The sequence below is a fragment of the Lagopus leucura genome, unplaced genomic scaffold (assembly GCF_019238085.1).
Source record: "Lagopus leucura isolate 7727_CA_CO unplaced genomic scaffold, USGS_WTPT01 Super-Scaffold_100034, whole genome shotgun sequence".
Classification (NCBI taxonomy): Eukaryota; Metazoa; Chordata; class Aves; order Galliformes; family Phasianidae; genus Lagopus; species Lagopus leucura.
The window spans coordinates 2,747,662-2,768,845 of NW_024962283.1; the positions used below are offsets into that span (position 1 = coordinate 2,747,662).

General features: G+C 44.2%; 1 protein-coding gene across 1 annotated transcript; it reads left to right on the forward strand.

Annotated features, from left to right (window-relative positions):
- Window positions 1–5,520: 5,520 nt before the first annotated feature.
- Window positions 5,521–16,062, forward strand: LOC122185991 (multiple epidermal growth factor-like domains protein 11). The gene is made up of 10 exons (XM_042882237.1): window positions 5,521–5,593; window positions 5,984–6,101; window positions 6,833–6,920; window positions 7,371–7,559; window positions 7,927–8,035; window positions 9,714–9,821; window positions 13,465–13,657; window positions 13,988–14,124; window positions 14,685–14,909; window positions 15,935–16,062. The coding sequence occupies exons 1-10, from the start codon at window positions 5,536–5,538 to the stop codon at window positions 16,060–16,062; spliced, it is 1,353 nt and encodes a 450-aa protein (XP_042738171.1). The 5' UTR covers window positions 5,521–5,535.
- The last annotated feature ends 5,122 nt before the right edge of the window (window positions 16,063–21,184 follow it).

The following is a 21,184-nucleotide window of genomic DNA, read 5'->3' on the forward strand; positions in this document are numbered from 1 at the left end:
ACTCATCTACTGAATGAACCCTGATTTGAACATTGAGCACCATGCAGCTCACCTCCTCCTCCTACTAGGAGTTGAATGGAGGTGTTTATTAGTCCTGTCTTGCTTGTCCTCCTAGAAGTAACTCATTCTGAAGAGCTTCCTCAGGGATGGTTTTGGAGCCTGCATCATTTATTCTTTTGCCACTGTTTCCCATGCAAATTTGCAGTATTTTTAGGAAGTCCAAGCTGAATTGATTCCCCTAGGTTTGCCAACAGATCAGTAATTGCTTTGGGGGAGGGTTGCTATTTACGGGGTCAGAAAACATTCCTCTGTTTTAAGTGAAGGAATATAAAATTAATGAGGCTGCACCCACTGGGAAAGTGACATGCCTGTTTGTTTTATTAACAGCAGACACAGTTTTATTAGAAAAAATCAAAGTGGAAAAAGATCTGCTGGGACAAACACACAAGCGTGACTCGAGCAAGGTCAAATCTCTTATTATTCTGGTCTGATCACACCAGAGCTGAAAGTGAGCTGTGCTGTTGGGATTCACACCTGATCCATTGGTTAGTCTGATGTTCAGCATTCTCCTGATCCTGTCCCAACTTATCAGCAGTGTTTGTTTTGTTCCACTGGCTGATCCTATACTAACACTTGGCTGCAGTTGTCTGGCTGTTAAAACCCTGATGCTTGCTGGCAGGAAATGCTTACTGTGATTCTTCTCTTAAACAAGAGATCGTGGAGGACTGGGGCCCTTGAAACTTTCTCAGGGAGAAGCCAAGCAATTCTTTCAGAGCACAGTGTGCAAACAGAACAATTTTGCCTTCTTTATGGAGAAATAGTAGGATCTTCCTGTACTGCTTTTCCAGAACGCTTTCTCTGCTGCCTGTAGGCATTGCTTTAGCCCACAGTGGAGCTGCAGCCAACCCTGCCTTCGTTACTGTGTGCACATTATTTTCTCTCTTTGACAAGCTCTCTCCACATTTGCAGTGCTTCCTTTGGCCAATTTCAGCAGTAGGTTGGTGGGTAGCAGGTTCTGGTCTCTGCTTTTATTTTTCTGAAGTTGGGTTTGATTCGCTGAGCTAACAAAGCAGTAGCACCAGGTCAACATCAGTGATTACACTTTTATTGTCATAGCGATGATCAAAACATATCTGTTAACCCATCCCCCCCATACGCTTCCCAGACCCTGTTTAATACTGCAGTAGTGAAAACTTCAGAAGGTGACATCAGCTTTTCAAGGTGGTTTTGAATCTCCTTTTTGATACCTAATCTGCAGTGATGGTCATCTGCCTCTGGAGGTGGAAGGCAGCAAGGGCACTGCGGGAATTGAAGGGTTGTGGGCAGTGGGATTAAAAAGGCCTTTAGCCTTCCTAGCCCTCTCTTGCTAAGGGCAGTGCAACCAAATATGAGGTTTGGAGCACTGCCTCACCAGAATGAAATTTCTGTTAATTGTGATGCGATTATGTAATTTAACAAACGATGCCTGAAGTCTCTCAGAGTGCAGCTATCTAAGAAGGCCCAGACGGCTTCACATCTGGTGATGAAGCAGGCTTTATGAAATTTTGGAAGCCCTGTGATGATGTCCAGGAGCAGAACTGGACTGTTTCATAACTGTCTGCATGCCAGAGAAAATGGAAAGCCGTGTGAGAGTGATACAAGGGAAGGGTTGGTCTGTTCTGACCCAGCCCTTGTCATGGGCACAGTAGTGGGGAAAAATGCTCTGGCACGGTGCAGCGTGTTCTGAGTTGGGTTTAGGGTGGGAAAATCTGTAGAAAATCCAGAGTGTTTTGCTATTGATTTCTCTAGAGCTGGGGTTCTTCCCTCTCTTTCTTCCTCTCTGCTTTTCCCTGCTCTGCTCTATGCTGCCCATATCCATTGGTTGCTTTCATTGGGGCCGTTGGAGGCTGTGTGAGGAAGCGGTGCTGCGTCTTAATCTAAATTTGCCTGGAGATCTTTCTGTTATTCGATGTTATAAGCGTTTAATTTCTCTTCTCTCTCTCGGAAGTTTATTGCCTTTGTAAATTCACCATTTAATTTTGTTAGTTTGGTAGGGATAAAGCTTAGCATGCAAAACAGCATGCAAGATAAAGCAGCGGTGCAATTTTACGCTGCTGTTTCACTGCTGTTGTTTCCTCCCAGAAGAGGAGAGTCTTTCATTTATCCACGAAGGATGGCTGAACTTTACGTGTGTGTTGGCACCTGACTGCAGTGGTGCATGCACAAATTTTGTGGTCCCTTGTTTAAACCTCACAGCTTGTCCTTCAGCACTAATAATAAGAAGAAAATAGGCTCTGTGTCACTGCAGCGCCTCTGAGAGCATCTGCAGCTCTGTGCTGAGGAGCATTAGTGCCTTGTGATGTTCTGCCCTGTGTTAGCAGGTGTTTGGGATTCAGGTGCAGTGGGGTATTGCAGCCACCCATAAGCTGATGTGAATTATGGATGGTGTTTACTGGGATCATTATGAGAGATTTGCAGAGTTTGGGGTTTTGTTTTAATAGTGTGTGTATAAATATGTGCATGCATTGATGTATGAAAGCTGTGGCCCAGCTTTGTGGCTCTAAAGGGGAAATATTAATGTGTTAATCCTCAGGCATTTAAGTAGAACTATCTGTATAATAATAAGGAAAAAGGAAGTGGATGGGAGGGAGCTCCACCCTGAGCAATCCATGTCATTCCTGTCATTTTGTGAGACAAGTGGTGGCTTGAAGTAGAAAACTGCTTGTTTGTGTAGAGGAACAAAACGCACTTTTTGATTTAAACTTGCAGATCTTTTCCTTTTGCATTAATGAGAAATCTCCTGAAGCTGTTGAAGAAGTCTTTTTTTTGTGTGTGTGTGTGTGCAAATGCAAGTAATGAAACCATTCTCCATGTGATTCCTGCTTCTTGCCTCTCCCCACAGTTCTGAGCCTTTTGTGCCTCCCTTCCCCTCTCCCTTCCCCCCCTCAAGAAGACATGGTGTGAAATGAGATTTGCAATTTTGGGTATTTGCGTATTTTTCATTTAGAAAGGGGACGTTTTATGAGGTTTGATGGCTGGGGGTGATTGCCTGTGTGAAATGCTAACTAATTTCAGTGTAACTGATTGCACTTTTCAGCAAGGTGAGATGTCTTCCCTGATATTTTAGGTGAAGAACAGGTAGGCACACACACCCTTCCTGCAATAGGTAGGTAGTGATGCTGCTTACACATCCAGCAGTCAATTACTATTGGCAGTGAGCTGAGCAGGACTGATTTTTGGTGTTCCAGTCAAGAGAATTGGGGCCTTTCTGCTTTGTGAAGAGACCTCTAAGCTGAGTGGCTCCTTTAGGATTGACCCCACAGCTCCAGACAGTTTGGAACTTGTTCAAAATGCAGTCATGTCTGCTGAAGCAATAGGAAGTTGTTGGTCTGGAGAGGATGAATACATCGGTGCTGGAAGCTGCATTAGTGTGTATCCCAAAGGAATGGCTGTGCCAATGCTTGCTAATCCTAAATGCATGCAGCTGAGAAGAGGACACACCTATTTATTTTCCTTGCTGGAGTCTCCTTCAGGTATTTGCACGTTGCTTCCAACAGCCCAGGTTTATAATTCAATCTGCATTTATTTGCTTCTTGACAGAAGAAGATAAAGTAATAGCAATGCTCTGTTTTCTTTCTAGCCAGGAATAGATAGCTGCAGCTTATCCTCTGGTATAAACTGTGCAGGGTTTCGTGGTGCTTCAGATGAATGATGCTGCTGCTCTGTGAAAGTAAATCCTGGTGTCCTGGAGTGAGTCTCAGGTTGTGCTGCTGTTTTATTCTGTAGCAGCCCAGGAAAGGAGTGCATCAAGCCTGATTTGTCTTCTTGCTGATGCCAGAAGTGGCTGTGGCAGAGACAGATGAAGTGGGAGGATTGAAAATTGATGCAGACCCAGCAGATGTCAGAATTTGGGCTGAGAGGTTTGGAGTTGAGAGCTGGGGAGCCTGGATGACGAGGTAGGACTTTGTGCTGTAGCAGTGAGTGACGCACAGTGAGGTACTGACCCCTGCAAGCTCTGTTTCAGCAGGTCACAGGGAGCAGTGACCACATCTGAGCACCAAGTTTGTGTTCCATCCCCCAAACGAACCATCAGCCATGCAGCAGATGCATTATTTTCCTTTGTCTTGCAGTGGTTGTGGCCTGTGAGTTACCTGTGCATGGATCCAAGTATTCTACAGTTAATTAGGGAAGTGAAAATGAAGCAGTGTGAATCTTCCTAATTTTCTCTCCTTTTCCGCCTTCCATTGCATCTTCTGTCTTCTCTGAACTTTCTGAAGTACAGGGGGCAAGCAGGTCGAAAATGGGAAGAGAATTAGAAGCACTTGGCCTGGTGCCTGCCTTTACACTGTGTTGATTAGGTTTTAATTGGCAATTCTTGCCTGTAATATAAGATAATTGCAGAGATTTCCAGGAATTGTTTGTAGAATAGGAAGAAACAGACATATCTGAGTTGTACTGGAGGAGCTTAATTAAAGACTTTATAAAGTGCAACAGATGGTGCTTTGCTAGTTAGAAAGACAGGCGTGAGCCCTGTTTGTGGATGTTCTCCCACCATGGTTAGGGCTTAGTTTATTACCATCTTTTAAGGTTTTTTTTGACAAAAGGGCTCCCCAATAATTCCATGTGAACCTACAGGCAGCCTCATTCTGGCTCTTGCCTGCTAGTGGAATTGCATCAGCAATGAAACTTGGAAGACAGAAGAGTATTTTTCCTTCTTTTGCCAGTAATCGATCTGTTTCCAAAGCCCTCAGTAGTATTGGGCTTCCAGGAGGTTCTCGAAGCAAAGAGAGGATATTGTGATTTATAGGGAGAAAAAGGATCTCTTTGCAGTTTCCACTGGAGCAGGTGCTGAATCTTGAATTTTTTATGTTACTTTTAAAAGCAGGAGAACACTTTTTAAAAACAAGGCTGCTCTGAAGTAGAGTGTGCATGAAATGGCTTCGGGATATGTTCTGCTTGTTTTGCTCTTGCTGCAGAGCTACAGGTTCTCTTTGCTCCCCAGCACTGCCAATGCTTTCACAAAGTTTAGTTTTGTGTTTCATCAAAGGGTATTTCTTGGAACAGGAAAACTTAGCTAGAAGGCAGTGTGCGTTACAGGGGAGAACGGAGTTTCAGGAAGAATTCACTTGGCTTTTTCAAATTCCAGGAAGAACCTGACATTGCAGAACAAACAGTTTGCAAGAAGGAAATATTTCATGTAGACACTGAAGAACAACTCTGTGACCCTGTGGGGTTATCTTTCTGAGCAGCCAGACGGACGTGCAAGATGATGACAAAGAGACTTTCAATCTCCCTGCCCACGTGAAGGTATACATTATCTCTTGTTTAAATGAGTTTTCTCTTTTTAGCACCAGCACTGTAGGGTATTTTCCACTGTTGTACCTCTTGAGCCATCTCTCTGCTGTGTGGTGTTCATTTCACTCCAGGCTCTATTGGAAAGTGATTACGTGAGGGGGATTTGGTTACAGTGGGCATCAGCAGAGGCAACACCAGATGTTCAAGAAATGCTTTCAGCATAACATCTGAGCATTTCTTTAACAGTTGTTTACCAGCCCCATGGCTAATGCTTTGAGTTGGCTGATCTTGTTCTGTAGCCTTAGGACCTTCCTGACAGGTGAGTGGATAACTTTCTTATTCAGACAGACTTGTTGTTGTATTAGTGCTGACACTGTTACCTTCTGAAGGCTGTAAGGCATTAGAGATGACAGTTGTTTAGCTTGCTCTGGTTATAAGCTCTTGGGTCTGGCTGCAGTTCTTTCAAAACCATGAGTGGTTTTTTTTTGTGTTTTGTTTTTAATTAATTCATGGGAGGAAACAGGCAGAGAAGGGGGGATGCTTTCACCAAGAAGAGCTAATTCTTAAAACACAGGAAGGAATCAAATGTGACAGTTTTCAGGTAACAGCACAAAGATGCTCATTTGAGTGCAGAACAGACAGCTTACTCTAAGAAATGAATGAATAAAAATAGAATAAATGAGATATATTTTCTTCTGCTTTCTTATAGGGACCTCTTCCTCCTCACCAGAAAGCAATGTAGACTGCCAGACCCAGTGTCACATAGACTGCAAGCAGGGACATTACTACACAGCTGGCAACTGTTTGGAATGTCCTACAGGCTACTAGTAAGTCTCTTTCCTTCCCTTTCTCTCAGTGCTTCTGCTCTTGCAAATAAGCAAGTTAAACTTTGGGGCATTTGCAGCATTCTGTTAGGCTGAAAAAATGCGGAGAGCTGTCTTGTAATGTATGAAGTGTAGTGCTAGTTTCTCATAGAAATAATCAGCTGACCATGAAGACCACTGTCTTTGGAGCAGAGGTGCTTTCTGGGGCTTTCTGCAGTGATTGGAGCATTCACAGCTCCCCTTGTAATCAGTGATTGTTCTTCCTGGGAAGTGTCAGCTTGACAAAACCAAGTTCCAGTTGGAAAGCCATCCTAAACTACACTGTGTCATTGACTTGTGGTGGAATGCACTCCACCTTCCTCAGGAGAAAAACACGAAGGCTGCATTCTCTGCCACACCTGGCTCATTCAAATGCAAGTGGTGGTGGCCACCTCAGAGTTGTCAGGTAAATCTCAGGCCAAGATTGCAAAAGACAGGTTGACTTGAACCCTAAGTTTAGGTTGCTAGGTCTCCTGCTGCAAATTGTGCCTGTGGATGTGCAGTCCAAGCACTGCATCTTATCTCCTGGAAGACTAAAAATGTATCGGCTCCCATTGAGATTCTGGAATGATCTGATTTGAATTCATCATTCTCTGTTTGAGTAGATGGGGGTGGTCTTGTAGCTGCACAACACCATGTTGGCTTTTAGGAGGTGGAAGAGGTTGGTTTTAAAGCTCTCGTTATTTTTGTTCCAGTTGCCCTGGGGGTCAAAAAGCTCCAAGGAAATGCCCACTGGGAACAGCCAATGAACTTCCAGCTCAAGTGGACATCACAGCCTGCCAGGTAAGCAGATGAGCAGGGAAGGAAAGCAGGCAGGTGGAAGTAGTATTTTCCACATCTCTACATTTGCTGCCACATATTTTGAATCATCTCATTTCGAGCTTCAAATCAGATTTTTCAATTTGGCTTGAGATTTTTGGGGATAGAAATGATATTTGGCTTTGTTTTGCTCAGAGCAAGCCGTGTGTCCATCCATGTGGACAGTGTGCAGCACTGCCTTGATTCCTTCTTTACAGTACTGATGGTGAAAAGTTGGGAACTCTCTGGGAATGCTGTAAACTGAAGGGTTTGTAGAAGAGTTCTGTGAAGCATTCTGTGAATCTGTGGAACTCTTCACGGTGTGGAGGCCAGATGTTGAAAATGATCCAAGATCCTTTCTAACATTTGAGCTGCACGTGTTCACGAAAAGAATACGTTTGTCTGGATCTGATGCTGCTTGTGGTTACACTGCAGGTCTGTCCTGAAGGCTATCTCAGCCTAGAGAGTGGAGCTGGATGTCATGCGTGCCCAGATGGCTATTCGTGTGATCCACGTAGTGGTGTGCAGAGGAGCTGCAGTCCTGGCCAGTATTCTCCAGAGGGAGAATCAGAGTGCCTGGGATGTCCAGAGAACCATGTCTGCCCAGATGGAAGGAGCAGGCAGGTACAAAAACAAGCATGTTATTTTTCAAGGTCGACTTTTCTGAGAGGTGGGGCCTGAACATGAATGTCTTGTCAGGATGCACGTTTTTTATCTAAAATTGGAGATTGTAAGTGCTCAGATCTTCTGCTTTCTGTTAAAACTCTCAGCTGAGGACCCAAAGGAGCTTGGAGTGAGTTTGTTTCTAGAAATTAACCCTGAAGGATAGATCTGAGAGAGTGCTGGCAAGGAGGAGAAGGCAGAGAAGGAGGAAGCACAAGAAAGAATGCAGTACTGGTTCATGTCCTGACTCAGGTCTCCTTTGGACATAGCTTTGGGCATCAGGGGCCCATTGAACCCATTGCTGTGTGCTTCTGTTTCTTCCCCTTAGCGCTGTTTGGCCGGGCAGGAGCCAGATCCAAGCCACACTCACTGTGTTACCTATGCTCGTGGTTCTGTCTCAGCTGAAGACACGCTGATATGCCAGCCCTGTCCTGCAGGTGAGTGCACCTCATGAGCATCATCTTTAGTCATTAAGACAGAAATCGAAGGAGGCTACCTGTTACCAGAAAGAGTTCTCTTCAGCTTTAAAATCTGTCCTGTCCTTTATACGTTCTAGAGAGTGAATACAAGCCTGCTGAGGATTTCCTAGCCTAAGGTTAGCTTTCTGTTGGGATCTTCTGTGAAAAGCGTGGGGCTTTGGTACACCCTCAAGGGCCTCCACACAAATTCTATTCCGTTCCTTTTTTGCAGTGCTTGGTAATAGGAAATATTTAGTGCTGCAGGTAGTGGTGCTATTACTGATAATTCCCTGCACGGAAATCAGGTTTTAATTCACATTTTCTACCCAACAGAACCCAAGAAATATGGGCTGACAGGGCCAGCCTGCTGTAGCTGTGATTTTGCAAAGGAATATTTAATGTCACTGCAGGGATGCTGTTCACAATCTGCAGTCCTACCAAGCCATCTCCTCCCCTCTAAGCCCTGTCTTGCATGTGAAGATGAAGTGTTTAATGAGCAGTTCCTCCTGCAGAGTCACTGAACCTAGTAACTTGATTCTTACATCTGTAATTAGAATCCTTTTTATTAAATAATGAAGAGTTCCTGTACTTTTGGATACCTTGTCTCCTAGTAGATGGAGAAATAGAATAGCTACAGAGATCATGCCAGACCAAAACCTCAGTAATTTATTAGATCCAGCTATAGTAATACACATGACAAAATAGAGGAGTTTGCTGTATTTCCAGTGTATGAGATTGTGTAGCAGATAAGTAAGCTGTTGTACACAAGCTGTACAACAGCTTGTTGAGGGAAGTGATGATGTCTTTTTATCATATAATACTTAATTATTTTTATGGTGTCCTATAGAGAGTCAGGGAACTTATCCTGACTCCGTTAAAAATAATCATCCAGGAAATGCTGTGTTCTTTTGACTTAAGGAACCATTTATAGACCATGCTTACTAGAATAAGAGCTGTGGGCATGTCAGTGCATGGATTTCACAGTGACAGATTTGCTGCTGTGTTATTGTTTACGACACAAGATCAACCAAAGGCTGAGGTCAGATTTCAGCTGAAGTGTATCACCAGCAGAACCTGGAGAGAGCAAGTGAAAATCTCTCAGTAGATGATCGATGAGGTAAATAGATGCTGTGTATCCAATGCTGAAATTCAATGTTTTGGTGTTAAAATTAGTCCTGTGTGTTCTAATGGCCATGTTTTCCATCAGCTCTTGTAAATCAAAGTAAACGATCCAGACTACTTGCAAAGATGGTAAGGAGCTTCAGTGCCATCACAAGCCAGAGAGGCTTGAGGGTTCTCAGCGTTCTTTTGCACGGTTTGACTGACTTTAATTATATATAATCTGTGTACTTAAGTGTTGTGTGCGTGTGAGTGAAGAGTCATTGCTGTGCTGATACATGGCAATATATTTCAACATAGCAGTGGCAGTTTTATTGCACAGTTAAATCCTTTTTTTTTTTTAACGCTCTTCAGATGATCCATCTGGAGTTTAGTAAAGCATTTGATATCAAGTCTTACAAAATCTTACTTGGGAAAAAATAATTCATTCTAGCTGAGCACGAGCATTTCATCACTGAGTGTACAACTGGCAGAAGGGCTTTAAGTGAGTTGTTCTAGGACACTGTTTCTAAACCACATGCTTTGCTCTTTCCTGTAGGTCACTTCTGTGCAGGCAGCCTTACAGACACTCCTCCATGCCCAGCAGGGAACTACAAACCCAAAGAGGAGATTCTCATGCCCAGCAGCAGCTCCTCGTTCTTACCTGGTGTGTGTCATAATATTTTGCAGTGGGAGTAATAATTCTTGCTCTAAATCACAGTGTGAAGTACATGTTTATGAAGGGATGATGGCTACAATGCTCATTTGCTAGGTTCTCTTTAAGGCTGTGCTAGAGCTGGATGGAAGGAACATGGAATCTCCTACAAATCACCAGACTGGCAGTGTAGCATCAATTAGTTATTAGTATTGTACAAAATACAATATGTTTGGGTTGTAATTTCTTGGGAAGAGATTAACCATGAAAAACAAAAGTCTGTTGAGAGAGGCTGCAAATAAACTGTGTCCTGCATGTGGGAGAGCTTTATTTATTGTCAGTAGCGCTGTCTTTTTATTGCTCAGCTGGCACTGTGCAACCACTGCCCTCATCTACTCAGTAGGGTGAGCAAATCCCTGGGGCTACTGCATTTATCAAAGCTAAAGACAGTTTATCTAGAGGTATCCAAGCTGTAAAGTTAACCTTTCACATGTAGGATAGCAACAGCCAGGTTTGCAGCATCTTTTCTAGCATAGAGACTGAAAGGGTTTCAGAATCTGCCTGTTTAGAGAGGTTCTGGAGAGAAATGTGCCACTGAAGGAATCGAGGTGAGACAGAAGGTGTACAGTTGGAGACAGGAAGAGAAGGGTGGAAAAAAATGGCATGGTAAATATAACCCTTCTCTCCAGACACTCATGTTGTAGTTGGGCCACTATGGAAGAATTTGCTGGTGCAGGGGGCTTACAAAAAACAGAGCGTTTGGCATAGAGCTCCTTTTAAAATAGTTCATTTAAAGGGGAGAAGAGGCAGCATATGTGTCTTGTCAGCATGCAAGATCACACCCAACACTGTGCACGAGTCATTGTGTGTACAGTGTTGCATTGGAAATCAGTTAGCTTGATTCAGTCTGCTGTGTCAAGGCTAAGCCCTCCAGCAAGCAGGTCACAGTTAGGAGTTTCTTTCTCTTGGTGTGTGAACGTAAGGAGGGGTCCACAGCTGTCACTCAGCTGGCTGGATCCCACTGGATATCCGGTGCTTCCATATTTCTACAGTATTCTTGCACTGAGGTCACTCCTGCAGTGACCCTCCAGTAATAAACAGGCTTATTTTATTCACCAATGGCATCTGTTAGAACAGGAGATGAGTGATGCAGCCAGCAGCCTCTGTCATGACACTTGTCCTAATGAATGACACCTCTAAGTGAAAGAAATCTTTCTGTTTTTAATGGAATGGACTGCATGAACAGCTGCCTGTGAAAGAGAGGACACCTTCATGAATGTGTGCAGCATGAGGACTGGGGGCCCAGTCCAGGAAACTGTTGTTGGTTGGCAATTTATAAAGAATTGATGGAAGTTTTTCGCTGTCTCAGTAAAAAGTTTCAAGCTGACAGAGCTGGAATGGGGATTTTTAGGGTCTGATCCTTTTTGCCTTTTGGTGCCAAACCTGAAGGATATCGTGCAGCTTTACTTTCTGTAAGAGACACAGCTGGCAGAATCAGGAACCAGATGGACTTATCTGAAATAGAAATCCATCCCATATTAAAACATGACCTTCAAAGTCCTGTTATTAGCAGAACTAAAGCTTGGAGTAGGTCTACAGAGCTGCTGCATCCACAGACGTTTACTGTCCACCTCATTGAACTCCTTGTGTGGATGTGGACCATAGCACTTACATGTCTACCCTGTGCAGAGATTTCTAAGAAGCTTCAGCAAAGAAAGAGGTGGTAATTGCACTTGCAATAGAAATAATTAAGAAGCAATCTGAAATTACGTGTTCAGTGTCATCCAGCAGGTCTGTTACAGAGTAATGTGGTAAAGTCAACTGAATGTCTTCCATTTTTCAAACAGATGCTCCATTTGTATGCATATGAATCAATCAAAATAACGTCAGCTCATTTTTGCAGCAGGGTGAAATTGCACTACAGATTAGTCAGAACTTTTTTTTTCTTTTAACAATAAATAAACACTGCAATTTAAACTTTCAGAAGCTGTAGGAGCCACAGGTGACGTTCTGATGTGTTTGCAAGGACATGGGCACAAGGCTTCCCCTGCAATTCTCACATGTTTCTTAGGCCAACTCTGATTTTGAACATTCTGGAGTACCTCAGGGTCTCTTTCAACAGTATAAAAGTGCTGCTCTGTTCTTAATGCTGCTGTACAAATGGGAAAATAGTGTTGCAGAGACTGAGAGGATGAACTCCATTACTAAAACAAGCTTTGGCCCAAGTCCAGAATGTTTTGTCCGGGGGCACAAATCACCAGGTGCACTGCCAGGAGTGGAAACCTGGAGTGTGGTTGCTCGATCTCACTTCACATTTGCTGTGCCCTGTGCCTCAGAGAGGTACGTGTGCTGAGGAAATAATTATCTCTTTCAATTCAAGCCCCCATATTTTTCTATTTGATCGTTTCTTTTCTAGCGAATGACTCAGCTGCTAAAGCATCTTGACTGCTGAATGAGTTTTTTGCTCACCAGCTAAGGTTAGGAAATTGCTGCTTTCCACCCACTTCTGAAATTAAAAGCAGGGTTGCATTTACGTAGAGCAGCGAGGAACAAACCTGGCATCTCATCAAGACAGCTAAATTCTAGAGACAGGGCCAGTGGCACCTGAGCAAACACTGTGGAAGATGTAAAGGAGATACGAGTTCAAAAACACTTCCAGTTTAATAATGTAAGCTGATATCCTATGCCTGTAGTACATTCTATAACGATGTTGTCAACTCTCCTAAGGAAAGCTTGGCAAAAATGACACAGTGCTGTCTACAAAACAAACAGGGGGCATAAGAATTAACTCTGACATGCTGGAAGATATTTTGAGTCATATGGCGGTGTCAGTTTGTGTTCCCTGGCTGCAGTACAGCACAGTCAGTGGGATGCACTTGCCTTCCATTGGGGTTCAACCTGGAAGTGTTCTTGGGAGCCTCAATAGCACTGAGCCGTTGCATTCCCTTCACAGTCAGTATCACTGTATTTGCTTTGTGCACTTGGCAGCTTTGACTCAGTGGATAGTAGATATTCCTGTGCTAAATGTGTTTCCTTTTCACTAAGTTAAACATCTGGGGACATTCTGTCATGAAATGCACTTTGTGAATGTGACAAAACCAGTAAGGAAGCATTGTTTCACTACCTATTGGTCTTGCCAGTGTTCCCTTTAAGTTGCAGTTCAGGATGTCTTAGCACATGTGATTTTAGAGATGCTCAGATGGCTGCCATTCCCGGAGGCATCCATTCATTTTTATTGAGTCCATCTCCAGTCTGTGAAACTCATTCAATTCTTTCAGTATTCAGAGTACAAACATGGAAACAGCCCAGCTTTCGTGGAAACCCCAGGCTCCTCTGTGACTGAGGTTATTGAATCTACCTCCATCAGAGTGTGTTTTCAGGCTGATGTGTTTGCTTTTCAATGTGTCTTACTTCTCTTATTACCAACATAGTCCAGATGGTTCTACTGCTTCCAGGAGCCACTCAGTCACAGTAATAATCAGCTAATCCAATACCACCACCTTCTGGCTTTGCACTAACTTCATTGCTGTTATGAATAAACTTCCATTATGCTTTCTTGCTGTAGGTGATGGTAAAGGCATCACATTTTGTAGGACTCTGTTTTGTCAGCAAGTCGTGCTCCCTTTGGGACTCTAAATACCTTCTTTCACATTAGGAAATGGATTGTGTTTGAAGTGTCCTGCTGGGTATTTCTGTCCTGAGGGAGCAAGTCACCCAGCACCGTGCCAGCCAGGTACATACAATCCTCTCCAAGGACAGGATGAAGCTACTGACTGCAGAGCCTGCCCAGCAGGAAGAGCTTGCACCCAGGCTGGATTAGCCCAGCCTGACTCTGAGTGCTTACCAGGGTAAGCCTTGGTTGTTTTCTGTGCATTCCTATATGTCTGTACGTGTAGTTCATCTCCATTGTGGTGTCATTGGTTCTTTGGGTTGTTTTTTTTTTTTTTTGTTTTGTTTTCCATAGAGATTCCTCTGGAATGTTGAGGTTTTATTACAGTTTCTGGTAAATCCCTCTGACATGGGATGCGTTGGTAGAGGAATTTTCTGAAGTACAGCAGATGTGGCTGCTTTGTTTTTTTCCAGCTGTGCTGTTTATCACGTTATATTGGCTGGGCTCAGAGTTTTCCTCCCTCTTTCATTGAGCCATTGGCCCTGACCAACCTGCTGTGTTATTTCAGGTACGTGTGCCCAGTAGGATCGTCCAGCCCACAACTTCCCAGCAATGCCTGTCCTCCAGGAACAGTTGGCAATGGCTTTGACCTCTTTGATAAGTCCCAGTGTGAGACGTGTCCTGCTGGGTATTTCTGTGTCAGAGGTATGTGGTTTTATGGCAAAATGAATGGTGTTCTTTGGTACCTTGTGCCATGCATCCCCCCAGTAACTGAAAGTAGATCACTGAGTTATCAGTGATGGAAATGGGGAAAAAGGTGTCAGTTGTAGGGTTTGGCATTACTGCAGAGATGCTGTACCTTCTGAACAGATTGAGTTTAATTCTAGTCTGAGGTTTTCCTTTGGTGATAACTGTTGTTGATATTATTGATATTACTGCTTTCACTTTATGAAATGGAAGCAGCCGTTTTTTACAGTATCCAAATACTTTGCACGTTGATGGTCTCTTCAATTTAATGTCTGTCAGGTTTGGACACAGGCACCCTGCAGGGTTCTCAAGGCTGGAAATAATTGCTTTAGTAGCCAGTTCTGTGACAACCTCTTGTCAACAGAGGAAGTAATTATCTCATTTTGAATGGAGGAAAGGTGCAAAAGGAAAAGACTTGATGCAGCATCTTCCAGAGCTGAAAACAGACCAAGGGAATTAGATTGTCTGAAGCCAGTATGCTGCATAGTAGGCTACATTTCATCTCTTTATGTTTACAGGAACAGGGGGAAGACAGAAGCCTCCTGCTCCATGTCCAGTTGGGCACTACTGTCCACCAGGCACCAAGCATGCAGTGCAGCACAAGTGTGCCCCGGGCACCTGGAGCAACAGGACAAGGCTGAAATCAGCAGAGGAATGCTTGCTGTGCCCTGCAGGCTGGTTTTGTGTAGGAGGATCTCATGTCCCTTCTGGCATGTGCAGCTCAGGGCACTACTGCCCTCAAGGTAGGCAGCTGTAGCCAGAAATGAAAGAAATTTCCATTATTTCTGTCCTTACAAATGCTGTGGACTCTGATAAAGGCAGCACGTGGCTTTATTAGTTTATTTGCACCAAAGCATTTCGGTGTGTGGTTGGTTGTTCTGTGCAGTGAATACTTTAAGCTTGTACTGTTTGAACTGGGCGTATCGGCATCATCAATTCCTCTCCCTTCGTTTCCAAAGAATTAAGATGCCTAATGAAATGTCTGGTATGAATACAGTCCTAAAATCTTCCTGCTAAAGATTGGGCAGCATTTGCTAAATGGTGAATTTTTAATAAATATTTCCTGGTTTGTGCTCAGAGCTGTGGTCAGTGATTTGTATACATACATATGTGCATATATATATTTACACACATGTATATGTCTGTACTTCAGTATATATGTGTGTATATATGCATGTACACACATACACTTATGTGCACGTAAGGAAATACATGGTTATATGTAACTCATGTAAGTACTTAACAACAACAAAGAGCCGAGGGCATTATATTGCTTTCTCTTTTCAAAGCTTTAATAAGAATTAAGATGGTTGTTTGCTCATTTTTTGGGGGGAAGGTACGTGGAGAGGCACACAGCACCCCTGCCCTGCAGGAACTTATGGCACCAGGCTGGGAAGCAGCAGAGTGGAAGATTGTACTGCCTGCCCTGCCGGGGCGTTCTGCCCCAGTGGGACCTCCAAGCCAGTTCTTTGCCCAAAGTAAGTACACTGCATGTGCTGACATAGCTGTGGGTGATCCACGTGAGTGTTTCAGCACACTTCTTATAAGTAGTATCATTCTGCACCAGAAATGTTTACAAATTCATTTCACCTTGCTTCTTGCTGGGCAGTCCAGGAAGGTTTTCTCTGAATCACAGTTTCTTCCCTCCAGAAATGGTAGAAATCCTCCATATGAGAGGCTAAAAATGCAAACCAGAAACACATTGTCCTTTCGTTTGTCACTTTGCTACCATTGGTGACTCTTTCTACTGTTGTCTTTTCTCCTGTAGAGGAACTTACCGTGTGGAACATGGTGCAGGAGTGGCTGCAGACTGTGTCCCTTGCCCTGGAGGGTACTACTGCCCCAACCTTGGCACTGTTACACCTCGAACATGTGGTGCTGGCAACTTCTCAGTAAGCAGCAGTAATTTTATCTTACCATCTGTCCAACGTAAAAAGTGGATAATTTTGGTAAAAAGGGGAGCTAAAGGATATACCCCTCAAAGGAGGTGTTGGAACGAGGCAGTCTTCTTGCATTAGGAGTCTGGGTATTTGAGGAGATTGCATGCAGTGCTTTAAACAATGTTGTCCACCTGCGCTTGAGCCTTTAAGTAATGCAAGTGCTAGTCTAGGAAATGCACTGGGAATGTTCCTTGTGTTTCTGAATGATCAGGCTTGGCACTGCTCCAGACATGATGCTGGAAGTGCATCACATGCAATGTTCTTCTTGCAGTCACTCCCACTCCTGGAGCTTGCAGTAGCAGTCTATCCCCTTCATCCATCACTCACCTGCCAGTGTGCTGTTGGATAGATGCTTTGGATTTGGGTGATTTGTTTTAGTTTTCATTGTTGGTGTAAGCATTGCAGGGGAATGGCAGAGCAAACACCCATATTTAGTTCATGCTCTGAAAGAAGTATTGGATTGCAGTGCAGTTAAGCAGTCATTTGGCTGTAGAAGGTAAAACAGTGAGATGGAGCCCCAGAAGGGAATGGTGGATGGCACAACTGCTTCTCACAAAGTGGAGCTGAGACTCATTTCTCTGCCCCTGAACTGTAATGAGTAATTATAATGACAGTTGTTAGCTTTCACTATTGAAAGGGATATGTCAGTTTCTGACCATGCTATTTTTTTTATCACAGCACAAATTCTGTGGTTACCACTAGAACCATTCATTAAGATTGGAAGATAAATGATGAATGGGGATTTACTTACCTATGTCAAATGGACCTTGATTATCTCTCATTTGCACTTTGCAATTGAGTGTCAAGGGAACGTGTTTGTTTTTCTCTGTTACTGCTGGCAAAAGTGTTGGACTGACTGTTTTGAGGCTCAGAGCCTTTCACATGGATAACCCACAGGAAGGACAGGGCCTGCTTCATACTGCCAAGCACTCTTGCCTGCAGGGTGAATAAATACACTGAATTACCTGCGGATTGTTGTTTATAGGTTAGATTAGATGGAATTTTTAAAGGGACATCATTGTGTGTTGTAGGACCCAGGTTCTGCCTCCTGCTTGCCGTGCTCTGTTGGACATTACTGTGCTAGTGAGCACACCAGCCGGGAGGTGATGCTGCTGGCCATGGTTTGCCCAGCTGGTCTCCGATGCCCAGAAGGACAGGCTGTTGCTCCAGAGGCCAATGCGAACTCCTGCCCGAGGGGCTTCTACTGTCCCCAGGGAGATACTGTGAGTGCATCTGTTTTAGCCTTTGGGCTGCTTTTCTGTGTACATTCCCACTAATTGGAAAGGAATATTCTTGTAGCTTCATCTGTTGCATGTGGGCCTTATGGGGTGTGACAGTTCGTGTAAGACCTGTTTTTCTATTTTGTTTCAAGGGCTCAGATGCAAAGCCTTGCCCCAATGGGACCTATGGTAAACAGAAGGGACTCAGCAGTGCTGAGGAATGCTCACTGTGCCCTGCAGGGAAGTACTGCTACAGAGCTGGGGCTGAGCCTTCAGGAATTCCCCATCCTGTAAGCACAGCTTCTCCCAACTTTTTTTTCCAGAGGCTGTGGCTGTGAATGAAGCCTCCTTAATACATATTTTCCGTCTTTCCTTTACCTTTTGTCTGTCAGCACCTTCTATCTATGAGCTTTACTAATGAGATTATGAATTCCCTTTTTTCCCCTCTTTTTCTGCACCATTTTCTTGCAATAAAACTTTCAGGTTATTGAAATTGGTGATGAAGTTCGGATCTTTCTTTGCTGAACCTTAGCATATCTCACTTCCCTACCAGAGAAGAAGGACAAAGCCACCCTCGCTGTCTTTTTTGCTTTCTAGACTGGAGATTGTCCACTTGGCTTCAACTGCCCTCCAGGAACTGGATTCCCTTTCTCCTTCCCCTGCACCCCTGGATTCTTCTGGGTTAATTCCAGTGCAGAGGATGAAGACAGGTGCAAACCGTGTCCAGCTGGGTACTATTGTGACTCTCCTGCCATGACAGAGCCCAAAGCTTGCCCAGTAGTGAGTTGTTTTTCAGTGGTTATCTAGTAGAAGAAGATGTATGTGGGGGATCTGTTAAGTAGAAGAGTCCTGAATGCTGTATTAAGCTGACTTTGTCTTGCAGGGCTTTTACTGTGGTGAAGGCAGCTCTAAACCTGAGCCCTGCCCAGAGGGAACTTACAGTAACAAAAAGGGACTGTCTGGACCATCAGAATGCAGCCCATGTGGCCGTGGTTTCTACTGTGCTGCTCCAGGGCAAACTGGGCCAAGTGGTCCCTGTAAGGCTGGGTTCTACTGCCAGGGCAGGGCCCTTACTGCAGTAAGTCAAGCTTTTCTCCTTACCTATTTCTGTTACATTGTGGTGGGGTGTTTTTGACTCAGTGACTTCAAGAGCTGCAGTTTTGCACTGCGCTCATCTGAGTTTTTAGCAGGAGGGCCACTCTGCTGCCCTCCAAGGGAGCATAACCATTTTAGAGCTTTCCCCTCTAAACCCTGCCATCACCTTAACTAAAAATGTAGCTAGGTTGAATATCCAGGTGAAAAGTTCAGTGGAGTGAATCACAGTGGGATTGCCAGTGTGAAGAAGGTCATCTTTATTTCTTCTTTCTGTGTGTTTACTACATTCCCCTTAAAGAAGCATTATCTGTTCACTGTACAGCAGTGAAAGTCTCTATTTTTTTCTCCTTGGTGTTGCTTTTAGCCCAAATCAGTATGATGCCTTTACTATTTTAACCCAGTTTTCTCCTTACTTACGTGATGCCTTTTTCAATTGCAGTTGCCTACAGATGGTGTGACAGGAGATGTGTGCCCTGCAGGGGCATACTGCCCACCTGGGTCCCCTTTACCCATCCCCTGTCCTCCAGGAACCTACAGCAATGTGAGTGGGCTGAGAAGCCTTGGTCAGTGCTTGGACTGCCCACCTGGGTGAGTGCACTGTTTGCTGATCATGGCTCAGTTCTGTCTCACTGCAAAAGAACTGTTTAAACCTTGCATTTGTTGCCCAAGCAGCACAGCCTTACCTCCAGCCCTTTTGCAGTTCCTTCTGTTCCCAGCAAATATGCTGCCAGCATTCTCCAGTGCTACATACCTGTATTAGATGGCTTACAATAAAGAACTTGAACTGAGCTGCCCCCCAGCATTTGCTGTTCACTAGCATCTATCAAGACTCATTATGTCTGTAGTGCTGGATGGCCTGACCTAGCAACTCTTGCTTAAACATTCTCATTAGTACTGTTTGGATAGTCCTTTTTGTATTACCAGATTATATAACTCACCACTATGTTACATTCCTCTTAATGATGCCTTACACATCTGATTCTGGAAGAAGAGGTGTGGATTTAGCATTGGCTTTCACCTCTCCATGAGATGCATGCAGATTGTTAGTGATGAGCAGTCTGCCTTTCAGGTGGCTTTATCTTCATGCTGCTGTGACAGAGCATGCAAGATCATCTGGGGCTGGGCAGCAAAAGAGCTGTAATTTTTGTGCTTTCCTGGGATGGAGTTGTAGGTCTCCATGGGATGAAGTACAATGAGCTGAGAGAATCCACATTTTCCTGTCTTTTTCTGTTCTTTTTCACTCCTTCTTTTCCCTGGAGATGTAGGCAAGAAAAATGTAGCATGAGACAGCTCTGGAATTCATATTCTGTCTAAAAGCTGAAGGGAATGCCCTCAGAGTTCCTGCTTTTCTATTAACACCTGTATATTTCTAGTCCAGAGATGCAAAGAAGACTTGAAGAAAACCAACATTTGGGTGTTTGTGTGATCTTTATTCAGATCACAACAAATATGCATATGCAGCTTTGTGATTGTACAAGGGGAAATCCTTTCCAGGTTAAAGCTGCTGTACCTGGTCTCTATAAAGGATGCATGAGAAGTGATGTATATGCTCTGTAACTTCCTTTCAAGGCCTGTAAGTGATCAGGAATGAGGTCTCTGTGAGATCCCAGGTAGACTGAGAGGGATTTTTTGCATGGGCACTGTACTGACTAGTGACAAACTATTGCCACCCAAGATCTTTATTTTTCTTCCCACAACGCAAAGCCTTTATTGTGATGGGACCAATACCCGAGCTCCCACGGGACCATGTGAGCCTGGATACTACTGTACAGGAGGTGCCAAAAGTGCTCTTCAGCATGTGGTCATGGAAGGGCATTATTCCTCAGCAGGAGCTTTCAAGCCAGAGCCATGTCCTCTTGGCAGCTTCCAGCCTGTAAGTATTAAAGTACTGTGCACTCTAAGATGCTTGTGTGGTCTTCAGAGCCATTGTACAAGGATGTGAATAATCATTTGTGAAGTGTTCATAAGTAGATAGCTTAAAAAAAGAGGGACTTGGGTTTTCTGGTAAGCTGGGCAATCATTCCCATCCTTGTTTCTGCCTTGCAGCAGCAGAACTGTGCAGAGCTAGAAAGATTGGGGGTGGAACACCAGATCCACCAGTTCAGCCTGGTTCCTTGAAGCTAATCAGGCTAAGTTCCTAAGTTTTGTGTAGTGCTAATTCAGCAGTGAGCTGAGGAAGCTTTACTCTAGCATAGGTGAATTGCCACGTGCATAGTTGTGCAGCCCTTTACTGCCATGTTAGATACGGGCTGTGTCTACTGCTGCTTTACTGACACAGGATGCTTTTCAGATGCCACAAATCTTTTGTTTTTTGGACTGCTGTTCTAATGATTCAGGTTGTTTATTTTGCAGCAGGGGGTGTCTGGGAGCTGGTAGAATGTGCAAAGCTGCTTTGTTCACATTGTAAGCAATATCACTGCACACCCACAATGTTCTTTCTTACGTTCCCTTTTTAGGACCGTGGTCAGTCTCGCTGCAGGGGCTGTCCAGAGGGAGCATTCTGCAGTGAGATAGGCCTGGCTGAAACCCAGCCTTGTCCAAAAGGGCATTTTTGCTTGGCTGGAAGTTCCTTGCCTCTTCCTTGTCCAGTGGTAAGAATCCAATATCACTGTGTTCTTTAAATAGTAGTTTTCAAAAGGTTTCCAGTCCCTTGGAGGAGGGTATTCATTAGTTCTCTGTTTCTGTGCAGGGAATGTATACAGATGTGCTTGGGGCAGGTTCATGTAAGCCCTGCCCAGCAGGCAGGTACTGCAGCATGGCAGG